At 45.6% G+C, this 26,186-nt stretch overlaps 1 protein-coding gene across 4 annotated transcripts in view; it reads left to right on the top strand.

Moving 5' to 3' along the window:
* Positions 1-25,001, top strand: part of LOC143354420 (uncharacterized) — a 138,730-nt gene extending 113,729 nt beyond the window's left edge. For all 4 annotated transcript variants that reach the window (XM_076788488.1, XM_076788490.1, XM_076788489.1 and 1 more), the window contains 6 exons: positions 6,950-7,099; positions 12,745-13,017; positions 13,959-14,045; positions 14,150-14,198; positions 14,703-14,961; positions 15,792-25,001. In XM_076788488.1, coding sequence (XP_076644603.1) covers positions 6,950-7,099; positions 12,745-13,017; positions 13,959-14,045; positions 14,150-14,198; positions 14,703-14,961; positions 15,792-16,368 — 1,395 coding nt within the window. In that variant the 3' untranslated portion in view covers positions 16,369-25,001. The remainder of the gene's footprint in view (positions 1-6,949; positions 7,100-12,744; positions 13,018-13,958; positions 14,046-14,149; positions 14,199-14,702; positions 14,962-15,791) is intronic.
* Positions 25,002-26,186: the final 1,185 nt, after the last annotated feature.

Raw genomic sequence — 26,186 nt, 5'->3', positions numbered from 1 at the left:
GAAGATCTACAGGCTGACATCAACTCGCCTGTACCGTACCGGCGCAGTATCGTTCGTTACTCTCCGGATCAAATGCGCGTCCTTTACGCGAGCCTCGTTCGTTGCGTTCCGAGGCGGGAAATGTAGCTGACAATTAGTATAAATAATTGTCAGTGGAAATGATAATTTCCTGGAGGCGTTACTTTACATTGTCGTACACCCCCCCCCCCCGTCCATAACTCACGTCAGATTATAACTTCGTAAAGAAGATAGCACCACAATCCTCCTCATTCTAAATCACGACCCCCCTTCATGACCTTTCAGAAATCCTCCTTAGTTTTTTCTTCTTTTTTTTTAATGAGCAGATTCAACCATTTCCACGAGAATGGGAGAATTTTATTCGTACCTGAATCCACCATAGATTCGAAGATTGAAGCTTCCCCGTTAAAATGTGCTGTGAAAAGTGGCTGCAAGATTTTTTTTTCAGCTGATCTATTGAACTTTGAATAGTAAGCGGCAAATCCAATCATCTTGCGATGGTCACGATTACCAGGCTCGGTTCAACTTTACTTTAATTCAGTTTTACTTTGTTACATCGGCGTCATAGTTGCCGCGCATATTTTTATGCTCTAAACCTAACGAGCCTTAAAAGTAACTGATACTTGTTTTCTTAAAATGACGAGATTGAATTTGTTTGGATTTTGTGCGGCTCGTATGATAATACATGCTCTACTGAATCTATTTAATAATTTCCCACCGAAGTGTCTTTATAATTTCGGTAATTGTAAAATAAAAAATCTGGAACCCGAGTCGGGTTTTGTTTTGGCATTGTCGGGACACGTCATTTAAAGACAGCGTGTTTCAGTATCGATGGTGCAGCGTGGTGGGGACGATTCCACGTGCAGAAACAAGTCGAAAAGAAAGAATAACATTTTTTTGCTCGACTCTACGTTTTCGAGAAAATCGAGTTTGAAGATCCGAGCTCGCGTGCCCCTGGTATATGCAGGAGAAGTAGATTCGGTCGGTCATGATCAGACGCGTCAGCCAATCTCCATCTAATAGCACGCGTACTCGCTGAATTTCCAAACTCGATTTCCTCGAAAACGTGGCGTCAAATGAAAAAATGTTATTCCTCCTTTTGACTTGGTTCTGCATGTAGAATCACCGTGCACGTAACAGAGCAAACGCTCGGCTATGTGTTTGTTAAAATAAGTCGTCAAAATCAAATCTATTGATCCGCAGTGCAAATTGAACTCTGCATTTCTCTCTTGATATTTTCCGCTTGTGTTATAAATGGACTGTATGCATTTGTGACTAAAACGAGTAATTATAATTTGAAGCGGCGGAAAGATTTAAATAATTGAAGAGCATCATTACGTTCGACTTAAATTATTAACGGTAGGAAGACAGTCCTAAGTGGCTCCTGCATCTTGCAATAGATGCGAACAGTTTAACTGGTTATTATAAATATCTTGAGACACATCAGGAGCAAAATTATCCATTTATGACATAAACGGGTAAACATAATTTAAAATAGTAGAAAAATTGTGATAATTGAAAAGTAGACAAAATATACTGTTTCCAACTTGTTAAAATGATTTAAGGCAGAATGGAATGGAAAATGAGTGAATCAAATGCAAAATAGAAGAAGCATTTAAAAAATTTTTAAATGGACTTGTATTATTTTCATATGAAAAAATGTCCATCTAGCTTCTGTCTTGTGCAATTCACGTAACTTTTATTTTGCATAAAAATCGTCAAAGATCCAAGAGAGCCTATAACAATTTCGCCATTTGTCAATAAGAGCGTAAACAATATTTGTAAGATAAATTGGAAGCAAGTGCGCCCCGATATTGACAAAGGGTTATATTCGTCGCGTTCGAGATCCGATTGTCTTTTTAACGGGCACGCCTGCAATTTAGATTCATTCATCATTCCCTGCGGAGTAATTGCGTAAATTATGGAACGACCTGTTAAATAATTGGACGCATTATCTTCGGCGCTAGCAGGTCCGTTCCGATACTCGTCGCGCACTAAAATCGTCTTCCTCGCTTCGACCCATTTCGCGGCGTCGCTATTCGGGAACTCGGCGATTCCCGATTATCAATTTATTTTAATGAGGCATTAACATAGTCAAGGATGAATCTTTTAGCAACAAATGACTTTGGTTTCTGGGTGATCATAGACACAGAAACTGAAACGGGGAACGTAATCGACGACGCGTTAAAACGAGCCGCGGCCGTGTACAGTCGATCGCAAACGGAAAAATTAAACCAAATAAACGTAAACGCATATTTCACCACATTGATCGATCTTTTGATCAAAAATTTGCACGGATTCTGTGAAGATCATTATTTTGTCTTTTTTTCGCGTGCATTTACCTCGGGGTATAAATAAAAGATTTTTGTTAGAAGCGATTGTTTTCTCACGTATTTTTTAGAATCGGCCCGACATACAAAGATTTTCGTAACCGACTGTACGTGACCAACCAAGCTACAATGTGCACACACTCGCCAGGACTCTGAAAAACGTTAAATAAATATCGGGTATCGACTAAAAAGGACATTTTTGCGACCGGAAATTACGGAACAATTTTTTATACACGATACTCGAGCATTTTGTCGCACTATTTAATAATAATCGAATGTTTTGTGCGTAGAATTTAATCGATTTTTTCTTCTTCATAAATATGCAACGCGCACGGCCTACAATCAAAAAATTGAAACAGGAAATCCGTCTCCGATCGCATTGGAAAACATTAAAAAAAAAAAAAAAGAAAATAATAAAACCCGACGCATTTTAACCCTTCCGTGAAAAAAAAATGACGATCGGAACATTCGAATCTTTCAATCGATAAATTCAATACCGAACAGCACACAACATTTTCGTTTCATTTATCCTGTTTATTTTACCAGGTGAAATATTTTTGTTGTTAAATTTGCGTGCGCTGGCTGCGTCCGGCCCGCGCCGCGTCCGACTCGGCCCTCGTCAATTGATTGTTCCGGGCAATCGTTGCTTACTGTACCGGTTCTCATTACACGTCCATCAACAACAACCGCAATTACATGGTACGTAAGAACATTTGTAACTGTTCTAAATTGGCCAGTAAAGTTGCACGACGTTACGGCGAATTCTGCAATAAAACCGAGGGGAGAGCTGGTCGGATCGTAAAGGGTTAATTGGGATCGTCATTTCTACGCGGTCGGTCGTCCCAGGTGAATCATCGACGATCCCATAGTTCCGATCTTGGACGCGTCGCCTCCGGAACACGTTCTTAGGAGTGCGTCGGCGTCGTGCTCTCTCGGGCGTAGCGTCGCGAGCTGTCGATAGCCGGTGACAAAAGCTGCGTGCCGGTCTCTCTCTCTCTCTCTCTCTCTCTCTCTCTCTCTCTCTCTTTCTCTCTTGATTTACGGGGACGGCACCGGGGCAATCCTGATAACAAACAAACTAATAAACTCCCCGGTAATAAATTCGAACAGGTATAGCGAGCCGGGGCCCCGATTTATGCGCTGTTTAATGGAGATGTCAGCCGCGCTCGAATTAAGCGCTTTGTAGCTTGCACCGGTGCATCGTTCGCTGCAACTGTCGTCGATTTTTAAGAACAGCAAGACCGGCCATTGTTCCACGTCGGGATCGGAGCTTAAGCCCGTCGCGAATTCGACTGTTAATTCGCTACGTTCCCGGAAGATACATGCTCCCTTCTCTCTGTCTCACTCTCTCTCTCTCTCTCTCTCTCTCTCTCTCTCTCTCTCTCTCTCTCTCTCTCTCTCTCTTTCGGCGTTGACGTCCGGAGCGCGTGACAGTGCCACGAAACGACGACAGTGCATGTGCATCGAACAACGTTAATTCGGTGAGTGACGAGCCAGCTTTCCGTGTTCTCCATTACACGGTAACCAGATTACTCCCGGAAAAATAGGTGGCCGGGCGAAATTACGATGAAAACCGGTCGACGGGATACTGACGGAGGATGTGTCGCTTTTATAAACGACGCGTCGGTAAATAAAATCGGGATTGACAGAAGCGCCGGTCGATCGACTGTGCTTAAACAGCTGGCTCTCTTTTTCTCTCCCTCTCTCACCCTCTCTCTCTCTTTTTCTCTTTGTGTGTACGCGCGCGTGCACGTCTAACGGACCCTGAACCATTTTAAGCCGCTTTCACACGGAGCGTCTTTGAACAGACGGTTTCTCGGCGACGACGTCTTTGTGTAGGCCGCTTTCAGGATTCCCCGCTCCGCGAGAGAACGTGACGCTCGCGGGAATCCCCTTTCGTCGTTTATTAAACAAGCTTCGCTACCGTCGATTGTCGAGCGCTCCGCGAGAACACCGAAATCAACTTGTCAACCACCGTGTTTGCACATGCGGAAGAATGTGGAGAAAGTTTGACGCAAGCCATTGATACGGTGTCTTTTTAAGCAGTGTTATCGCAGCCCCTGAAATGGGGGCGCGGAAATTTGTGAAAATAGAAAATATCTCAATTTATACGACTCTTCTAGTTGTAGAAGCTTGAGAGATATTCGCTGAAGTAGGTTGGGATTTAATTCCGCGACGTTTATCGTCTAGGCTTTGGCGACATATATCACGAATTCTCTGTAAACTGCTACGTCAAAGATCAAAGTGTCCCAAGTTGCTCAATAAGTTTCTCGTCTCCGTACCTCTGGATGCGAATGCACAAAATTGGTAAAATTACAGCGATATAGTTAAACACTTTCGCAACGACGCTTCCGTGTCTTAGAAGCCTCAAAACACAGCCTGTCACAGCGCGAAAGATCCACAACTTTCCCAGGACCGTTTCACTCTTGCTGATCGCAGATCCAGCACGGTCCGACACGTGAAGCGTTCGTGAAACAACTAAACGTCTTCCTATCGTATCATTATTTCAATGATGGCACATTTCGCAGCTAAAATCGTGAATGTAACTAACTTTGTTTCTCTCGGACGTGTTGCACGAATGTGAAACTGTCCGCGCGGAACAGAACTCAGAAACGGTGAGAAATTGACTGATTTGGCAAGAAGAAGATTCGTGACTGTATATTCTTCATTTTTAGTCGGACTTGATAATCTTTTGAAAATTACAAGTTTAGGGTTTGGGGAAGACTCGGTAGATTTTTCAACAGGGTCGAATTACTCCTTGTAGCTACAGTTTAGCTACGTTTATGCGAATGCGTTGCGAATGCCTGTGTGTTAAATTAAATGTTAAGAAATTTCTCTTTTTTTAACAGTAGATTTACGGGACCCGTCAAAATGACGGGTTCTACATTCTTTAATTCACAATTATTGTAAAAATGCATTTATAGGAAATTTATTTAACACATTTATTCCTTGGAACATATTAGGTCGTCCCATAAGTTCGCGCCGTGGATATGTTTATACTATTCACCATTGAAAAGTATTTTAATGAAAAGGTTGTGGAATGAAAGGGTGATTACATATTGTATTTTTAGAATTTAAATGGTACAAGAGTAAACGGCACGAACTTGTGGGACGACCTAATATATTCAAAGCTGCTAAAAATCTGGCTGAATATATTCTTGGTGTTTTTCATAAAATAATCCAAATTGGCCACTTTTAGTGCTCCGTAAACCTAGTGTTAAATGAAAAATATCGAATGTAATAATTCCAAACTTGGTAGACTTATCCACCAGTGTATGGAGAGTGTGCACAATTTTTTGGCGATAACGATCATTTTCTTCGAAGCTACAAGAGAAACGAGAACGTCCGAAAGTTTATGGTTATAGAGAATCGTCGCAGTCATCCGGCACGGAAAGTATGAAGGTACTAATGGTACTCCACGAGACCTGCAATTGTTCAGGTTTCTGCGTTACGAAATCGGGCTGTCGCAAACGAGCTTCGTGGCGAGAATTGTGAGATTTGAAAAATCGGGGATGTGTGCGAGCAAGTTTAGCGCGGGGTCGGGAAAAAAATTGCGACAGCCGTGGAACGGGAGAGTAGCCTGTTCGCCGAGTGCTTCATTGACTTTCATGACAGATCTGCACGTGGTGGCCGGGGTCGGGCGTCGAGCCGGAAATACATATTTTATCGGAGCCTGTTCGGGAAGCGTCGCTTAAGAATTCGATCGCTCGTGTCCCGTAATCTGGCGAATTTATATCGGGTGGCCTCCACAGGCACGTATCACACGGGCTCGCGGTGTCGGTGTCTCGTCTCCGAGAGCAGCCCCGGCTCGGCTCTGCTCGGCTCGGGTCGCGATTTCACGGTCTTAATTAATAATGACGGACACACGGCGCCGTGTGCCCTTATTAGAGACCGGGAATTAAACCGGGTCCTTAATTACGGCCGCGTTCCCGATTCGACCACGTTTTGTCCCTTGAACTGCAACGTTTGTCAAGGTTGCCCGTGTTTAGCCCGAACTGGTTTCGCCCCCTCCACCACTGACATAGTCCTTCGGAACTCGCGTTTCCGCGCAGTCGTTCGCTTTTCCGCATCGTTTCCCTTCTACCTTGCGGTGCGTGACTTCAACGCCGTTTGATCAACTTGTTCCACGTTTTTATTTTGTCGGATTAATGGAGTTCTTGTTGGCGGTGTAATGGTTCGGTAATGACTCGACCGGCGGAGCTTTACGCGAACTAATAAATCTTCGATTGCAAGACACGGGGAGCCGAATAGAGATTTATTTCTTCCCTTAATTATCTCGTTTAGCTGAAACTGATACGCTATCGTTAAGTCTTTTTAACCGCTGCTGTAAATTGCACTTGCCGTTTCTGTCAGAAATGCGTAAAATTCGCGGTCCACTAATTTTCACGATTGAGTTTGCGTTGAGCGGGTGGGGAGAGGTCTAAGTTTTAGGAAAATTGACTTCGCGGTGCATGACTTACCCGCTAGTCAAGTTATTCTAGTTTTTATTTTGGGGAGGTTAATGAAGTTGGTGCTGTAACGGTTACGTAATGATTTTCCTGATTAAGTTAGCGTCGAGCGGGTGGAGAGGTCAAAGTTTCACTTTGCGAAAATTGTTACAGGTGGTTCTGTCGGCGTGCAGCACGTTCTTCGACACAATCCTGTCGCAGTTCGACGGGAAGGACCCGATCGTCATAATGCGCGACGTGAAATTCTCGGATATCAAAATTCTGGTCGAGTTCATGTACAAAGGAGAGATCAACATCGATCACGTAAGTATTTTTCTGATCACCCTGATCCAAACGCGACAGCCTCTTAAAGGCTAAGCGCAGTCACGTGGCTTTTGCAGAACCGTTTCCCATGACCCGTGTTTTGGACAAATATCGAGTAATATTACCAAATATCTGCAGAATCTCGTCAGCTGACCAGCGCGCGCAGCATTGAACCTTCCTCTCTCGAATGTAGCTCAGCGAAAAATATTCTTATATAAAGACAAAACCTTTTCTTCCGCGGAACTATTTTTCGCCTATTTGTGTCGGTAACCTGGTCACTCTACCTTATCGCGAGTCAACAGCGAAAATGGTCCACCACCCAAAAATAAACTATCCTCCAGCAATTTCCGCTCGTTGCAAATTCGTTCGACTTTTCCGCGGGGGCTGTCGGGACTTCGCCGTCGAGATGAACCGCGCTCGGTATCCGAATTTCGCCGGCGGACGTCGCGTCGAACGTCCCGGGGACATCCGGGTAGGCGGTTTCGGGCCGTTTGCTCGACTCAACGACACTCGTGTTTCCAGACGGATGGAGGATCCGTTGAACGCGATCCGCGGATCCGCGCGCGTCTCGAATCGGCGGTTTTTTCCTCTTCGGGAGGAAATTACTTTCGAGCGGTGGCACAAAGCGAGTTGCACGCGAACCTACCAGCACCGGGAAACGCTGTGTACAGCTCCGCATCGGCTCGAGTGGCGAAACTCAAACTGATTAAAGAAATAAAGCCGCCCCCGCCCACCGGTGGGACGTCAGCTTCTCTGCGGCCCCTGTTTCGCAACCGATCGACTTATTTACATCGTGGACATCACGAGGGTACTTGCCACCACCCTCCCCCTTCCGCTTTCCAAACGAGCTAAAACCAAAGGAGAGCAGAGGAGGAAACGTCGCAGCGATGGAAAACACCGCGGCCTGGCCTCAATTTATTAATAATTGACGAACCCCCAAAGGACTTCAAAGCCTCTCCCCGGTTAATCCCCGCGAAAATCCCGAGGACGCAATTTGTTTTACGTGCCGCGGTCAATCGTTCCTTTCTTCGACGTTGTCTGCGGCGGGGGTGAGAGGCCACTTTGTCCAGGGGGCTGATCCCCGCTCTGAAAATCGAAACGTTTGATCGATGCCCTGGCCCTTTAATTAACGACCGAAGACGGATATCTAGGTGCCCCCCCCCCCCCCCCGCCTCCAAACTCGGCCGGAAAGACTCGTGCTTCAGCGTGAAAGGCATTTGTCGACTCGAGGACTGCCTACAGCTCGCCCCATTTCGTGTGGCATGCAAATTAACCAGGAAGCCGGGAGATGCTGTACACCTAGTGGTATTTTTCGAGTGTGGTAGAAATTCGTTTATACGATCACGTCCGAGTACTAGGCCGTTCCGATAGCAGAGGCTCGCTAACTACTCCCGCCGTGGTGAAATGAGTAGGTGAAATTCGAAAGTAAACTGACAAGACTGTCTAAGGGCCAAGCTTCGTAGACCCGCGATAAGGTAGAGTGACAACGTTACCGACAAAACTAGGCGAGAAATGGTTTCACGTGCGTCAAATTTTCGTCCTTATATGAGAATATTTCTCGCTGGGAAAGGGCTCGTTCGGAAGAGGAAGTTTCTATGCAACGCGCGCTGGTCATGAGCTGACGAGATTATGCAGATATTTTGTAATATAAGTGTCAGAAGTGGGTCAAAAATGGACGATGTGCTTGCCGTGGAATCCAAGCATTTTTATGCCATTGGATGAGCTTTCTGGATGAAATCGAGGGTAGAGTGCGCTAGAAAATATCTCCAGCTACATAATTGAGCTCTATTTTGTCCTGATTCTCTGCCAAATACAACTTTGTTTCCTTTCTGGACACGTTCGATGGTCTTTTTTAATTTTTCTAACGTTTCTACTGTTTTGAACTAGTCCTGAATTTCCTGTAACTCTTTGGGGCTAGGTGGGTTAAAAACTATCCCACCTTTTGCTCAGCTTTTCATGCATGGTGGGATATATTTTCACCCATCTCGAAAAGTTAAAGTTACTCATAGTCATACAGTTTAATATTTTATTTAAAGTTTTTCATTCAGTTGGCAATGCTATGTACCAGTGGTACATAGTCGTACAGTTCAATATTTTATTGAAAGTTTTTCATTCAGTTGGCAATGCTATGTACCAATGGTAAATGCGTAAATAAGTGGCAAAAAAATGTATGGAAATCAAAACGCATCAGTAGGTTGTGTGTGCTGCTGTGATTAAGTTTGGCGCATTGTGTGACGCAGTGATTTCGCAAAATTCTGTGCAATTAAGGTTTTTATTTTCTTTAAAAGCGTGTGCCTCAAAGAGTTAAACGAAAATAAAATTCTGTTTGCTGGTTGTCCACATGAATATAAATATTTCGATATAAGTATGAACCTTCTTCTTGTGTTAGGACGTGACGAAGTACAAAAAAGCTGTAATTAGTGTAACCGCAAAATGAATGGCAGTGCACCGGGGTTAATAAAGAGATCTCGTAAAGCCCGTCGATGTCGGATCAAATTGACCCAGCATTCGCGGCGAGCGTCGCACCGGCAACATCCGCCGCCGCGAGAACTCGTTAAAGAAATATCTAGCTCGTACAGGTGTGCGCCTAGTCTTAGCGCTCTAGCACCGGAAAGGCAAGAAACGGGGCAGCTGGCACCGTAATGGTCGGCGTCGCTCATTCTTCCGTCGTAAAAAAAAAAAAGGAAGAAAGAAGATAAATTACGCCCGGCCAATGAGCACCGGTTAATTAACTAATAACGACCGGCGCACAATCGGCAGTGCCCGTTCCGGGATACGCAAAAACGAGCCGAGCCGTGCAACTAGCGGGGAAAAAGCGACCACGAAAAGTTCGGTACACGACGGTTGTGTCTCCCTCGCGAATCCTCGCGTGTTCTTCATGCAGATCTGCTTGCCGTGTACGTGGGAATGCAACGCTTCGATGGTTTTTCTAATCGGTGCCTATCAGCCGCGGAAAACTACGAGTGGCTCCGTCATGTTTGCCTGGTCCAAGGCTCGCTAAATATTAATCCTGCGGCACGTAAAAAGATTGCCCTCGTCCCGAGTCTCGCGAAATTTCAGAAACTTCGAACGACTCTGCGAATGACTTTCTACTCTTCAGCGTGGAAAAGTTAATCTTCCTTATTACGGGTCCAGCGAACCTCGGCTGTTTCGCCATGAAAATTCTAATGTTTATTAACCGACGGTGGGGCCTCGATCATCTGAAACGCTGAAGTCTTCGGTATCTCCACAACGTGCTTCGGATGTAAATAACTCGATCTAATGTGATCCAAAAGCAACACCATTTATTGTGCTAGTTGATCAAAATTGATTCTAGGCTGGATTTTTATGCAAAATGAAAATTTTCTGCATCTACAGTGTTTACTCTGTATATGTCTCAAATGTCTAGCGGATAAAAGTCCTAGAACTATCCCCGCGGCAGTGGGTATACCCCGGGAGGGGCCCAAAAGCTCGAGAGACGTCGGTCGCTGTCCTTTTCTGCGTCCTAGCCGATATATGTCCCTGACTAGTCCCGTGTTTTGGACAAATATCGAGTAAACACTGTATTCTGAGAGATAGGGGCCAGCTACACGTTTGATTCTTGCTTGAATCATTTTAACAAGTTGAAAATAATGTTCTTAAATTGTTATGTTACTGGTGGGTTTACGATTGGAATTTCTATTGCTCTTCAATTGCTGTAGACTTTCAAAAATTCAGAAACAGTCGCCAATCTATACTGTGTTCAAATGCACCTACTAATTTTTCTTTATAAGTGCTTCATAACCGCAGTCTAATTGTAACAGAGCAACTGTGTCAATATTCGAACAGCCGTGTGTCCCCCGTTTAATCAGAATAATCTCGGTTCTACTGCAAACACCGATCTCCGCCACGGTTCTGCCAGCTGCAGAACACGGATGTATCGCGATACAGCCGACATCTCGAAAGAAAGAAAAAGGCTGTTAACGTCGCGACAACCTTCGCGCCGAGATCTCTCGCGGAGCCGTCTCGAATTCGAATCGGATCCACCGTCGGCAAATCGGCGCAGAGGAAGAAGTAGAAGAAGAAGAACGACCGTGTCCCGTTCTTCCGGATTTCTATTCGTGATCGTGCAGCGATCGCGAGCTTTCTCCGGCCAGGCCACGTTTCGCCCCGCGAAAAATCCGGCTTCGGGTGAAAATCCGCGATCTCGCATCCGGAGCTTTGCCCGATCGGGATTCGTGAGCGGGCACAGGCCGCGCGGTTTTTCCTTGACGAAACGAAAGCGGTTGCCGCTCCGCGCCGCGCCGCGCCGCGCCGATTTCTGAAACGGCCGGTCGAGGTTCTATCGCCGGCGTGGACGCTGACCCACATAAGCATTTTTCCGATTCCGGCCCGTGGCCGATAGAAAGCCAGCCCCGCGCCGCCACGCGGCTCCGTCCGTAGAAAGTTCCCATATAATTTCGCATTCTCTCGGTCGCGCCGGCATTATTGCGGTGAAAATTGGTAAATAATAATCGGACCTATTCTAGCGGCCGGCAATGGCCCCTGCCCCCGGCCCGATATATCGGCTTTTACCTTGTTATTCGGCCGACGCGTAGCCCGTGGAACCCGAGCGACCATCGAACCGGGTATGCAACGATTGAACGAATTATGGGCTCGGAATTCGATGGGGGTCCTGAGTGTTCGGATAATGGAATCACTTGCTCTACCGTTCCAAAAATTCGTCCATCTTTCCTCGCTTCCTAGTTGACACAGGAAATTTTGATTTTACACAAAGATTCGCAGTCTAGTAACTAAATTTACAGTGTTCACTCTATATATGTCCCAAATGCCTAGCCGATAAAAGTCCCAGAGAAGAAGAGCAGCTCGAGAGAACTCGGTCGCCTCTAGAGCTTCGATGTCCTTTTCTATGTCCTGGCCGATACATGTCCTTGGCTAGACCCGTATTTTCGACATGCATCGAGTAAACCACTGTACCTGCGCGTCTCCGAAGGAACGTGGCGTAAACAAACGTGAATATGTGAAACATAAAGCAGTAGGGAGATCAGCGAAATTGCAGAACGACTAGGGGAAGAAATAAAGCTTGGCTCGAGTAGGAAATTTTGATTTCGCAGAAAGACCCGCAGTGTAGTAATTAGATTTACCTGAGCGTCTCCGAAGGAACGTCGGACGTGGGAACCGGTGCCAGGAGGCCGCGGTGCACGGTTGTCCGGTATATTATTCCATTTATGCTCGAGCTGTGCCGCGAGCGTACGTATCGAAAGTGGCCGGTTAAATGTATTACCCGCTCGCCGGGCAACTCTTGCCAGAGGCGGTCGGTCGGGCCAATGTCGGGCTAAAAAGAAGGAACCGGGTACTTACCTTGATTAGTCGGCGGATGGGTGCCGCGTGGTGCTCGCGTATATGTGAAACGTGCTGCCGGTCACGAAAGCTCGGGATCGTTTCTACGGGAGCTTTCGAGGTTTCGTTTTTTTTTCTCTCTCTCTCTCTCGAGAATCTCGGTTCTTCTGCTTGGTTTTTCCGGTTCCGCGACGAATCGATCATCGAGAGGAGGGTTCTTGCTTGGCGGAGCGGTTGGCAAAACCGCCCGAGGCGTACGACGATGCTAGCTCGGAAGAGAGGTGACGCGCGTTTCAGGATTTTTCCACGACGCCTCGGATCAAAGATGTCTGCGATTTCGTTTTCAGACGAGATTGTCGTCCCTGCTGAAAACCGCGGAGGACCTGCACATCAAGGGCCTCGCCGAGGTGAGCTGGCGCAGCGACTCCACACAGAACGACCTGAGCAACAGCGGACACAGTCCCGGAGCGGCGACGCCCGGCGTCGAGACGGTCCTCAGGGAAGGCGACGCCGATGAACTGCCACCCCCAAAGCAGAAACGCAGGGGGCGTCCGCCTCTGGACGATCCGCCCTCGGTCCACGACGTCTTCACACCGAAAATCACCTGTATCACCGGAAATGTACGTCAAGTAGGGGTTGCGCTTTCTACTTCACAGTAACCTAGCCTTAAGACTCCTTCTCCGAGTCCCAGAGCGTTCCATTGTCTAAGGATTCTGTTCGTTCTCTTGTTAACACTTTCGCGCTCCCGTGTTTCATGCAATTATATTTTTCCATGCGTTAATTACCTTTTTGAACACTATCGCTGCCGGCCACAAATATGTCCACACTCTCGCAGTTCATATCTACAGATGACACTGAACCAACCAGGCAGAAAAGATATGAAAGTGAAACGCCTTATAAGATCGAGAAGATTGAATTTAAACTTTGTACGATTTTAACCCTCTATGGGCCCGTGTAACTTTCAGGTCAAATGCTAATATATCGACATATTACCACATAATTTTAGTTTTTTCACAAGATGACGTATACGTCATAATTATATAATGTCTCTGAGATCGTCAATAACAATATTGACGACGGTTCGCAACGCCATCAACTTGAAATATCAAAGTAAATGCAAGTTGTCTGCGGATGGATACCAACGGAACAAAATTCGGCCCGTAGAGGGTTAATTGTAATATATACTCAAATAAAGAAGTAAATTCAGTCGTTTCCTGTGAAAGCCTTCTCGTAATTTCAATAATCGATTGTTAAGCTGGATTTTCTCGAAAACGGGTCGTCGAACGAAAAAATGTTATTCCTTCTTGTCGATGTATTTTCACACGGAGGAATCACCCCCGGTTGTACAATTTCCGCCCCGAACCCGTGCAAATTGGAAGAAATTTAAAAAGCGTCTCTGTAGCACCGAGACCACCTACCGAGAATGATGGCGGGGTAGGTTCTCGAAGCGCAAAAAGCCGGGCGAGCGAAAAATCGAGGAGCAAAGCAGAGAGACGCCTCGATACTTGGTCCGCGAAGAGTGTGAATTTTCTAACGGTGTTCGACCTGTTTGATTTCCCAGGAGGAAATGATGAGCGAGGGCGGCGACCACGAGAGCTGGGACGAGGAGATGATGATGAACGAGAATAACGAAACGCCACTGCCGGTGGTAAGCGAGCGACACATCCTTTAGCATGAAATTACTGAATATCGACGTTCGAAAAGGGCCGACTATTAACACGCACCGTGTCTCTCTTGTCTTTTATTTTACAGCTATCGTACATGTCCAAGGACGACAGCGCATCCGATCAGGAAAAGAAAGGTACGCGGTTCGGCCGATATTAACTAGACACCTCTCGCTGGGAGGCGGGCTCGTTAGTTTTCGGCTAACGAGCGTTCGAGCGAGGGGAAAAAAGCGACAAGAGAATTGCCGGTCTCTCTTCGCACACGCTGCAAATACACACACACACACACCTACACATACACGAAGGTGGACCTTAGCTATACGGACCAAATAGTTTCTTTTTAGACTTTTTCGGTCTCCAAATTTTGAGACTCGGCGAGGAAATGATGCGCGCGGAAATTTCGTAGCAATCGGACTACCCGCGACGCATTTGCGTTGATTTTTTCGAATTTTAATAGTTCCATTAACGTATGTCGTCATTTTGGAAATACACTCGTTCTTTAATAAGAGACAATGCCTTCGATGAATTAGATTTGCGTCGCATAAAGAATCTTTAAATTTATTTTGACACAGACACATGGATGTACGGGTGTGGAAGCGTGTCAGGCGCGAACGAGCTAACGTCGTTTGATTTTGCCGCAGCACCCAACACACCCTCGAATTCCAACGCCACGAACCCATCGATTCCCGAGCAATTCCGAGACGTCGTGAAGATGAACGATTACCTGACGACGGGACGCCGCCAAGAGTTCTGGGAGGAGCCGTTCACGCGACGCGTTATGGACGCTATTAAGAGCAAAGAACTGGAAATGAAGACTGCCGCCGAGCTACTCGGCGTCTCCTACGGAACCCTCTACGGCAGATATCGCGACAGTTATGGTTGCCTTAAACATCCGTATAGGTAAATGGACGAACACTTGACGATCCTCCGCGGGCCCCTCTAGGTGTCACACCTCCTCTCTTTCGGGTCTTTTACGAGCGGATGCCCACGCGGAATAGAAAACGCGAGCCCGCGAACATCGTCTCGTTACTTCCGCTCCGAGGCTCACGTTTATCGGAACCGCCGTTCGAATAATTATACGTGACCAGAAATTTTAGGCACGTGGAGCGTCTTAAGAAGAAGAATCTGCTTAGACAAATCCAGTACACTTGTCATTAATCGGAATGTCGAAGCTAAGTGTCACTGCTTGCTCCCGTTTGTCGCGTTTTTCGCCTAATTGTGTCGGTAACCTGGTCACTCTACCTTATCGCGAATCTACGGGGACTTGGCCCTTGATCGGGATTTCGAAGCTAAGTGTCACTGCTTGCTTCCGTTTGTCGCATTTTTCGCCTAATTGTGTCGGTAACCTGGTCACTCTACCTTATCGCGAATCTACGGGGACTTGGCCCTTGATCGGGATTTCGAAGCTAAGTGTCACTGCTTGCTCCCGTTTGCTGTATTTTTCACCTAATTGTGTCGGTAACCTGGTCCCTCTACCTTATCGCGAATCTACGGACACTTGATCGGGATATCGTTGCTAAGTGTCACTGCTAGCTCCCGTTTCACGCGCAAACGGATTCGTCTATAGCTAGACTGTAATGTCAATGCGAGTACAGGTTGTCTTATTGCGAATATAATTTATGAATCGTGTAATCAGTTTTAGCCTAGAAATTGTAATACATCTACGGGAAAGTAAAACCGCCCTCCCGTCGTCGTGGTACAGTTGAGCCAATGGGTGCGTTTGTTCACAGAGTAAGGGACTTCTGGTCCGAGCCGGGCCCAGCGGAAGTGCTAGCCAAGCTGCGGAGAAAGGAGATCACGTTGTTTCGCGCGGCGGAGGTGCTGAACGTGACCGTTCACACGCTGGCCACCTATCTGTCGACGCTTCAAGGTCCGGACAGGATCTCGCTGGCCGGTGACCTAAGCGTGGCGTCGGGCGCGTTCGACGGGAACAACGAGACCCCGGAGAACAACGACTCGGTGAACGACATACTGCAGAAGATCAACGCGAACGCGGCGACAACGGCGACACCGACCACGTCGACCACGATCAAACGAGAGGGCGGCGGCTACATCGAGGTGCCGACGGCGGTCTCGAAGGCGGCGACCTCAGTCCTCGAGAACAACCCGGACATCACGATCGTGAAGACGGAGAACATGCCGCGGAAACGGGAGTACGCGAAGGTACCGAGCACGGAGAACAACAACGCGAAGCTGATGAGCGGCGGCGCGGTCAGCGAGCTGACGCAACAGCAGCAACAGCCGCCGCAGCAACAACAGAAGATCACCGACCCGCTGTCGTTAAACAACGACAACAACAAACCCTAACTATTCAGGCCTTATCTGCAACCGGCGAATCCCCGTGCACCGAGCGCTAGCTACAACAGGTTCGAGCTGTGCCCGCGCAGATTCTCGTCGAACGTGTTTACTCGCTATCTCACGGATTTTCATTTGAAGTAGAACAAGACGACGAAGAGGATTAATGGTAGAGAAGGAGGAGTGAGAGTAGAAGGTGGGAGGAGATGGAGAAGGAGAAGGGAAAGGAGGAGGGAAGAAGAACCGCGAGGAACCGTTTCGTCTCGCTTGCGTACGACTGCATTGTGTCCGACGCTGCCTTTTCTTACCCTCCTCCCGTTCGTCGACGATCCGCCAGCGGAGAGAGAGTAGCTTCTAGACAATCTCGCGTGTACGAACGTTGTCGTCGTCGTCGTCGTCGTCGTCGTCTTTAGCCACCGTTTAGGCTGGAGTTGCACCCGGGAGGAGTGGAGAGGAGGCCGGTGTTCAAAGACCGGGGGGGTTTCGGCGCCAGGCGCCGATCTTGCCGAGCAAACGAATGTTTCTCGAGCTCGCCACGCCCGGTGGTGCCTTTCGGGTGGTGCCTTTCAGCCCGGCCCGTCTCCACGCGGGAGGATGCAACCCCGGCCGTTTATCGTGCGATAATAATATATTTTCCGAGGTCGAGAGAAACAGAGGAGAGACGTGCGCGCACGCGAGCAGACGGAGCGCTCCGGGGAGAGTGTAACGCTGCGAGGAAAACGAAAAGAAAACCGATCCTGCTCTCCGGACCGCCTCGGAGTCGCTTGTTGGGTTCGCTTGTTCAAGATCGAACGGAACGGTCGGTCGTCGGTAGCCGATAGAACACGGGGATGGAGCGCGCGTGTCGATCGCGAGCTCCCCTACTGGCCGGTCACTCTCGTGATCTATACATCGTCTTCGTCGAGGATCGTCCGGCCAGAAGGAACGACGCGAGCGGGACACGCGCGCGCGCAACATACGAGAAAACGGGGAGACGCGAACAAAATGAAACGAAACGAAACGAAACGTGTAATAAGCGTTCAATCGAAGTTCCTTTTGAATAACGATGCGCGTGGGGTGTGTATCGCGAACAAACAAACAAAACAAAAAAAGAAGTATGCCTAGACTATTTTCTGCCGCATGTGTCTGTATGGTAGCACGTAAAGAGCGACAATATTATTCACCCTCCACCAACCCGTCCCCCCTCCCCCAACTCCCAACCCCCGAACCCCTTCGTCACCCTGTGTAGGAGAGTAGCGACGACTAAAAAACTACCGTGTAGACGGCACCTCGGAACGAGCGGAGCGTTTCTCGTCGCCGCGATCTCGAAAGCGGAACAACCCGCGGCTTTTTTTTTTTATTTTTCCGGAACAACAGAAGACAGCTTTCCTTTCGTCTCCCGCGCTTCTACTCTCTTTTCTATGATTTTCTCTCGTTCCATTTCGTCTCCACTCTCTCTCTCTCTAGCTTTCTGACTCTTCTTCTTCATCCTCCGCTTCTTCTTCTTCTACTTCTTCCTCCTCTGTTCTTTTTTATATATGTATATTATATATTGTAGAGAGTTTTTAAGCGGCTTTTATTTAAGCGACGATTGCCGGATCGATGAGTCGTGGGCGACTGCCACGTCCCGGGTGTGGAGAGAGAGGAGATGCACGCGCGTATCAAACGTCCATTGTAAATATCGGTGCAATAGCGAGACCTAAAATTAATCTTGTAATGTTGCTGAGTCGCGCGGAGCCTGCGGTCGTGGTCGAGCTGCGTTTCAACCCCTCCGCTGCCACCGTTTATGTGAAAACCGCCCCGGGCCTATTCGGCTTCTTCAGTTAAGACGTAAACGTGGAATCGGCCCTCGCAGTTTTCGCATATCCCCAGCTGGCAGCTAGAGGGTTACAGGACGAGGAGGAAATCAGGGGCGAGCGAGGATTCTGGGGAATTAGAATCAGACAGCGCCGGGATGTTTGATAAAATGAAATTCTGTTGCCTGAGATTGCTCTGAAAAAATAAAATTGTAGAGCCCGAGATTTCTCTGAAAAATTAAACTCTGAGGTCCGAGATTTCTCTCTGAGAATGCGGGGGACATGAACGGTACTTGATTTTTACGGGACTCGAGATTTCTCTGAAGAGAACGAAATTCTGTGGCCCGAGGTTTCTCCAAGAAAACGAGATTGTGGGGCCCGAGGTTCCCCTAAAAAAACCGAAACTCTGGGGCCCGAGATTTCTCTAAGAAAATTCGGGGGACGCGAATGGACCCGAGATACAGTTTGTGACGATTCGACCATGATCGATGAGAAAACTAGATGGGGTACTCGGCCTCGACCCCCGCCTCCGCGCGACCAGCAAGCGTTTCGTCGTCCTCGAGGCTCCCGGCGTGGCTGGACTGCGAATTGCAACTCTGCGAACCCGCGAATTCGCAAGACGGAGAACGTGCAGAACGAGAAGAGAAGAATTGCGAGAGAATATATATCGGAAGAGGGCAAATCGAACTTGCCCGCGCGCGCGCGAGACACACAGCTCGAGGAACGAGGAGAAAGAAGAAGAGGGTGGGTGGCCGAGGAGAGAGACACGGGATTCGAGAACGAGAACGTTGAAGTAGCAAACGGTGGAAGCTAACACACACGCTATTGTAAGAACTAATAGTATAGTAGAGAGGTATTCTCGATATATGATATTTTTCGACGATAACAAAGACTTTAGTTGCGTTCTTTCGGAGAGAGGACTCGCCGCGGCGAGAGAAGGAGAAGGATGAGGAGGAGGAGGAGGAGGAGGGCTACTTGTAAAGTAATCTCCGCGGAGAGGAGAGATTCCGTGTGTAATTAATCTGTGAGAGCGAACGATGGGAACGCGTGGTGCGGGGGAGGGGTAACAAAGGGTTGGGGAGAGGGGAAGGCGGAAAACAGAGTGTGTTTGTTGGATTATTAAAAACCGTGGATGTGTGAGACGAGGAGAGACGGAAACGAAAGAGGAAGGAGATCGACGAGGAGAAAAAAAAGCAAATCGCATGCGATTATACTGTGGAGGTGTATACTATATATATTACAGAAAAAAAAGCGTAGGTTTATTATAGGAACGGGTGGAGTGCATGGAGAACGCGAGAACATTATGCATATATTTATATATATATTATACATTACGGAATATATTATATATATAGATATATATATCCCTTTTCTCTAGAGAAAAATTCTAAAAATCGACTGATTACTAATTGATAAAGATGTTTAAATGATAGATCGCTCCGCGAGCCAAGGAGGGAGTTAGCGCGACGAGGAACAGAGTAGTATTTTCCCGGGAACGCGAGAAAAATTGTTTTACTATTTTTTCCGTTTTTATTTTATACCATTAGACCTTTTGTTTTTTCTTTCACTTTCCCTCTCTCTCTCTCTCTCTCTCTCTCTCTCTCTCTCACTCTGTGTCTGTTTGTCTGTCTCTAAGTCTCACTCTCACTCTCACTCTCACTCTCTCTCTGTTTTTCTCTTTGTCTCTGTCTCACTTTTTCGTTTTTCTATTTTTTTGTTTTTTTAGCGATCGCATCATTTATTTTTCGTAGCTCGACTGAAGTATATATACATGTGTGTACACGTAGAACAAATCGAGGGCTTTTTGATTACTTTACGAGTGCTCGGGACACGATCGTTTTACCGCGTCTATATAAGCGTCACTTTTTTTACACGACAGGACCATTTTTTCCTCCTGCACCGATTCGGTAATTTTAATTCGCGGAAACGTTGGAACACCGTCGAGGGGTAGATCTGTTCATTCTAATTATCGCTCATTTAACTTAAAAAACCGTCGTCCGTGTTTCATTGCGTCTCTCGTATCGCGAACGCTTGTACATTTATAAGTGACCAGTAGTTTCTTTCTCTCTCTCGTTCATTCGCATCATTATTATTATTATTATTATTAATTATATTATTATTATTATTATTATTAATTATTATTATTATTAATATTATTGATTAATTATTTTCACTCCTTTTTTATGTAAAATAAGACTAAGACATACCAAATGAGAAATGTAAGGACAAGTTTTTGTTAGGTTATAGTACTATATCGCATATCAAGAACGCAAGAAATACATGCGCTGAAAGCACTCTGTATTGCCTATGCAAAACGTCCCGGTGACACGAAAGCTCGATAAATCGGGACGCCACAAGACCACTTTTACTCTAGCAAGAGTATACGACTAGAAGTATTAATATTTAATATTAATAATCAACGCGGATTGTCCAGAATGGATGGTCATGTTTTTGAGGATCAACGTCGAGCCACCGAACAAAACGTAGATAACCAAAAAACAAACAAAAAAAAAAGCAAAAAAACGAAAAAATGAAAAGACCCCTTTGACAAAAGAAAAAGAAAGCTAACGAAGCTGCTAGCCAGCCGAGCAAAAAGAAAAAACAACCGTACTAAGTAAAACCAGAATGACGCGATTCGAAAGAATTCAATGATTTTTAATTTCTCCGTCGGTTCGAATCCTTTTTGTCGTTTCGTACGTGTTATCCTTTTTCGCGTGCCACACGATACATGTAGATCGGCCCCCCATTGATCCTTGGAAAAATTTCTTGCCGTCCATACGGACACCAAGTGAACGACCGGTTAGTCTTTTTCCTCTCCTTTTTTTACGATGCCCGTTGGTTCTTCTTTTTATCCGGGGACAACGCGACGATCATTTTCGTTTTGTTTTTTTTTTTTAATGTACTGCACGCAAGTCGCGCTCGTCGTCGACTATCTCGGTGCTGGTGCGTCCGTACTTTGTAAAACGAGAAAAAGGAATAAGAGAAAGAAAACATTGCGAAAGATCGAGATACTGCGAGGGGGGATGATCCATCGATCGACCGTGCCACTCTCGCCAACTATTTGTCAGAGCACCGAGACAGTCGACGGTCAACCCTCTTCGATCGGTCCCGTTTCGATCGCCGATTCAATCGATTTCACCGACACACCACTCTTTTTCCACCGCATTATTGTTTTCATCGACTCGAAATTTGATCGACAATTTCTCCAGCTATAACAGCTCCAACCACCTAGCTCTAGAAACGACGACCAGAACAATTTGAACCTTGTGACACCGGATGATCCATCAAACGTTTCAGTTAATAAATTCAATACAAAACATATAACTTTTACATTTCACTTCACACCGTTTCGTTCGAAGGTAAAGTGTTCTCGCTGGCGAATAAAAAGCGTCGTATTCGAATCAGCGTCGTTATTTCCACGCAATCATAGACATAGTTAAGGTACAACCTTTTGCATCCTGAATGTATCCATTTTCCCTATGAAACGAGATCACATAAGCGCTAAATATAACAATTGAACAAAAGAAAAGATGTTGTCTTTCGCAAAAATTTATACAACAGTAACTGAGAACGTATTGATTATTCAAATCAGTGAGACTGATGGTGCACCGTTGCTGACGAGTGTTCTATATAGCTAACGTTATCAACCGACGACTGATAAGCCTCGTGAAGCTGTTATCGATGAGAATCGTGTCGGTCAAATCTGGAATCGATGAAATCTGTAGAAAATAGTGTGAACGCGATCTATGTCGACGATTTAAATGGGACTGCTCTTCGATCGATCAGACTCGACCGAGAGAGAGAGAACGCCGTTCGCGACGCTTTCTTTTAACCGAAGACGAAGAGACGAGAAGGAACGAAAGAAAGAAAATGAAGAAAACACAAGGAAAAAACAAGAAAACGATTAAAAGTCCAAAAAAAAAAGTATAAGCACGTGTAACGATGAGATCGCGTGTGTGCGTGCGCGCGGGAACGCATTTCCGCGCGGCACCGGTACAAAACTCAAAGACTGATGGCCATTCATTTGGGAGGTTCTTGTAATAATCGTAATCTCAGCGCCGCGCGATCCTGCGGCCGAGGCGGGATCGACCGGAAGTACATCGACAATTGTACGAGAAGACAGGACAAGACTATTATTGTAGCCTATTCGGCGACACGATGCCCCCGGACCGCCGTTGCGCATCGTACCATGAGACTAAATGATAAAAAAAAAATCGATATCATAATTATGTGTCGTTTGATATAAACGAAATAATGAATTATTAGTATGTATCATCGTTTTATACACAACCTAATTATATCTACGTACACTATGTACATTCCTAGTATACACTGTTTCACCACACGATCTACAAGGTTACATACACACCGACACGCATACATTCGCATATACACACACATACGAACTCAAGGACACACACACACACACACACACGTGTAAACATAAAGGATAAAAAAAGTGGAAACAGAAAACACGTTGCATTACACGCGCTCGTTACGAACGAAACAAGCAAAAGAATAAAATCGCATTGACCTATTATTGTATACGTGTACGCGCGTGTGCACGGACACCGTCGTAGGTTCTTGCGCGCGCGCGTAGCGACGCATATGCCAACACGTACGATTATATTTATAATAAAAAAAAGGAGAAAAAAAATCTATATAAAGCTATTCCAAAACGGACCACCGCGACATCGACATATACGAAGATCATAATTAAATTAAATAGGCAAGAGATCGAGAAAATGAGTGCGGGATTTTGACGGAACGATGGAGACCCGGGGTGAAGGAGAGCGCGACGAGAGAACGAACGTGTAACGTCTCGATCGAACACGCACGAGAGAAAACGGGACGAAAGGAAGGAAGCCGAAACGGGAATACCGAAATAGTATATTATAATGGAAAATACAATAGAGAATCCGTGTGGGTCGAATTGACTCGGAAATTCCGGGAGATGATAAAATAGAAAATGATGATCATAATTATACGCGGTCGTGGGAACGCGGAGAAACGGAGAAACAGCAAACGAAAAGAAAAGACAAAAAAAAAGAGAAAAAGAATGAAAAACGTGAAGAGCAAAGGTTTCATTTGTTGTTGTTGATTGTTGTTGTTGGAGGGTAGCAGCCGCGCAGCTGAGCAGCGCCGTCGTCAGTGTCTCATGTATAACAAAACGCAATCGAGTCCTCTGTCAATTTTTCCAATCTGTACACGGGAAACGACCCTCTGTGTGTGTGTGTATACGTATACAAGAATAGAAGAAGAAGAAGAAGATGTAGAAGATGAAGAAGATGATGATAATGTTGCGGGGTATAGACCGATTCATCCACGATGTGCGAGGAACCACGGCGTTCGAAGATGATGCCGATGGAGGAGGATGAAGAGACGAGTGGGGAACACGTGTGGACAATGACGAAAAGACATTGTAATAAATGAACAAAAAACAAAAAAAAAAAATACGCGCATGTATAGCAAAAAAAAAATTTAAAAAAAAACGAGGTTGTTACACTTGAGCACAATAGAGAGAGAACAAAGTATATGGAGTATAGTTTTACACGAAGGCTTTATCGCCCGTTTAGTTTTATACCTGAGACACGAAGAAAAGGCTGAAACGGTTAGACGATATAAAACGCGAAAAACAAAAAAAGATGAAACAATTCGAACCACCCCACCACCACCGCCACCAATACCATCACCACCACCGCCACTACCATCACCAACCACCACTACCAACCATTACTGCCCTTCCCCCTTCCCCGCCATTCCCTTTCATTTCTATCCGCGCGTTTTCGTCCTTTCTCTTACTTTCTCCGCTGTTACGATTTTTCGTTCGAAACGGACCTTAATTTTTGCAAGAAATTCTACTGGTTCGCGCGACTCGAGTTTTCGACGTTTCACGAGATCCGACTTCCCGTAACCCGCGGCCCATCGTTCTCAAGGCTTCTCGTCATCGCGAGTTTGATTTCGCCGAACGCGGTACCACAACGGTGTTTTTTCGAGAAATTCTCGGGGAACAATTGTTTCTCATTAGCCAAAGCTTAGAATTTGTGTTTATTATCTAGTTCTTCCTTTCCTTCGCGTTCTCTTCTATCTATTTCTCTCTCTCTCTCTCTCTCTCTCTCTTCTTGACTTTCTCTCTATCCTTTTCTCTTCTTCACTTCGCCCCTCGATCCCTTCCATCATAGCCCATTCCTCACCAGCGACTATGATTTTTCTGTTTCATTCTGTCCATCCTACTTCCCTCCCCTTGACACTCATACTACACATGGACACAGGACATATATGTTTGACATATTATTATACTTACAATTATTTTAATTATAATTTCCCAGAAGTATATATTATCTTTAATAATCGTGGTAATTTTTAGACTAGAAGAACAATATATTAGCGGATAGAGAATAAAAGTATACATACAAGAAAAAATGAAGCGAACATACATATATATATATATAAATATATATATATATATAAATATATAAGCATATATTATATATATATATTGACGGAATATTCGAGATCGTAATTAGAGATTGTCGGTCGAGTGCATACAATGCTGAAAGACGATAACGGTATTTACGCGTAAGAGCGATTAAAGGGGAATAATGGAACAAAAAAAAACACAAGAAATAAGTAAAGATAACGAACGAAAGAAGGAAACACACAAATAAAGAAACAAATAAACGATTCGAGCAGACGGGATAAAAGCGGACTTGGCCAGCGTCGTCAAGCTGCTCGCAGAGAATAATTCAATGATTGAACAAAAGAAAAAAAAAAGGAGATCAGTAAATGTAAATGTTTGTAAACAAATTATGAAACATTATTTGTTCAGTGCCTACATATTTACACAGTAACAATAAAGATGAAGATTAGTGAATACCCTTTTCTTAACTGGCTTTTATTCATACACCCCCCTCCCACAACCCTTCCATTTATTAGATCAAACTCGATTCTCTAAAAAATTAAAAACTAGACTCGACTAAAAATAATTCTCGCTTTTTTAATTCATGCGCAGAGCGTTTGATAATTGAACTCGTTCGATTCACAATCTCGGTTGACTTTAGACATTGCTATTTCATCAAATTCATGAAGTTCGTTCATTGAACTCATGAAATTCACATCAGTTCACACTGATTCGATGAATAATCAAAGACTGAAATGGAAGCTGTTCGTGACGGAAATTGTAGATCCGTGCGATAATTCGCAATTTTGTAATTAACCATTTGCAAACGAGTACTGTCACTGAGGTAATCAAATTTTGAATAAACCTTACGTTGTTCTTGTCATTTAATTCTTATACTGTCTCTCCGGTAGACCGTCTTATTTCTAATTAACTATCTTTGCTAAGAAAACGTAACAATGGCATTGTCTATTTTTGTCTCAATTGGGACAAGACCGTCCCCCACCACAGCGGCCACTGTCCCCTTTAAATAAGACATCATCGACCGCGACGTAGGTGCGCGCTGCATGAAACAGAAGTTGGTGGGAGAACCAGGCGTTTGAGGGGCCCCTACCGTGCCCATCACTGCTATAAGACGTTCCATGTGCTAAGAATAAAATAATATTAATTTTTCATCAACTTAACCTTTTAATGGTGACTCCTCAATAATAAACCCTTGCAAACACGTAGCGAAAGACAATTAAAATTGAGATAACAAAAATTTGAAAGGTCAAAGGGTTCACGCACCGCGTTAGCCACTATTTTAGAAATGTGCGTTTACGCCACGAGGATCCGAGTCTATTACGACTTTGCCCGACAATTTCGTAATATCGATCGGTAACCGGACACTAAAAGAAACGACGAAAAAAATCGCTGGCTCCTTTCAGCCTTGAATTTACAATGTATGTATCGCCGCGACCTCCGTGCGGTAACATCAAAGCGTTTTCATTCGAGCCGAATGGAACGGACGCGTCGATATAGTTATTCCAGCCCGAGCATCCTTCCCTCGGCCGGAAACGATTTTTGTTTAATTGAAATTTTAAACGATACTGTCACCGGGTGACAGCGGGACCACCGCTCGACGATGGCACTCTCGGCCTTTCTGAAAAAAATGCAAG

This window comes from Halictus rubicundus, chromosome 5, assembly GCF_050948215.1.
Source record: "Halictus rubicundus isolate RS-2024b chromosome 5, iyHalRubi1_principal, whole genome shotgun sequence".
Lineage (NCBI taxonomy): Eukaryota > Metazoa > Arthropoda > Insecta > Hymenoptera > Halictidae > Halictus > Halictus rubicundus.
This window is presented reverse-complemented; position numbering and strand designations above follow the sequence as displayed.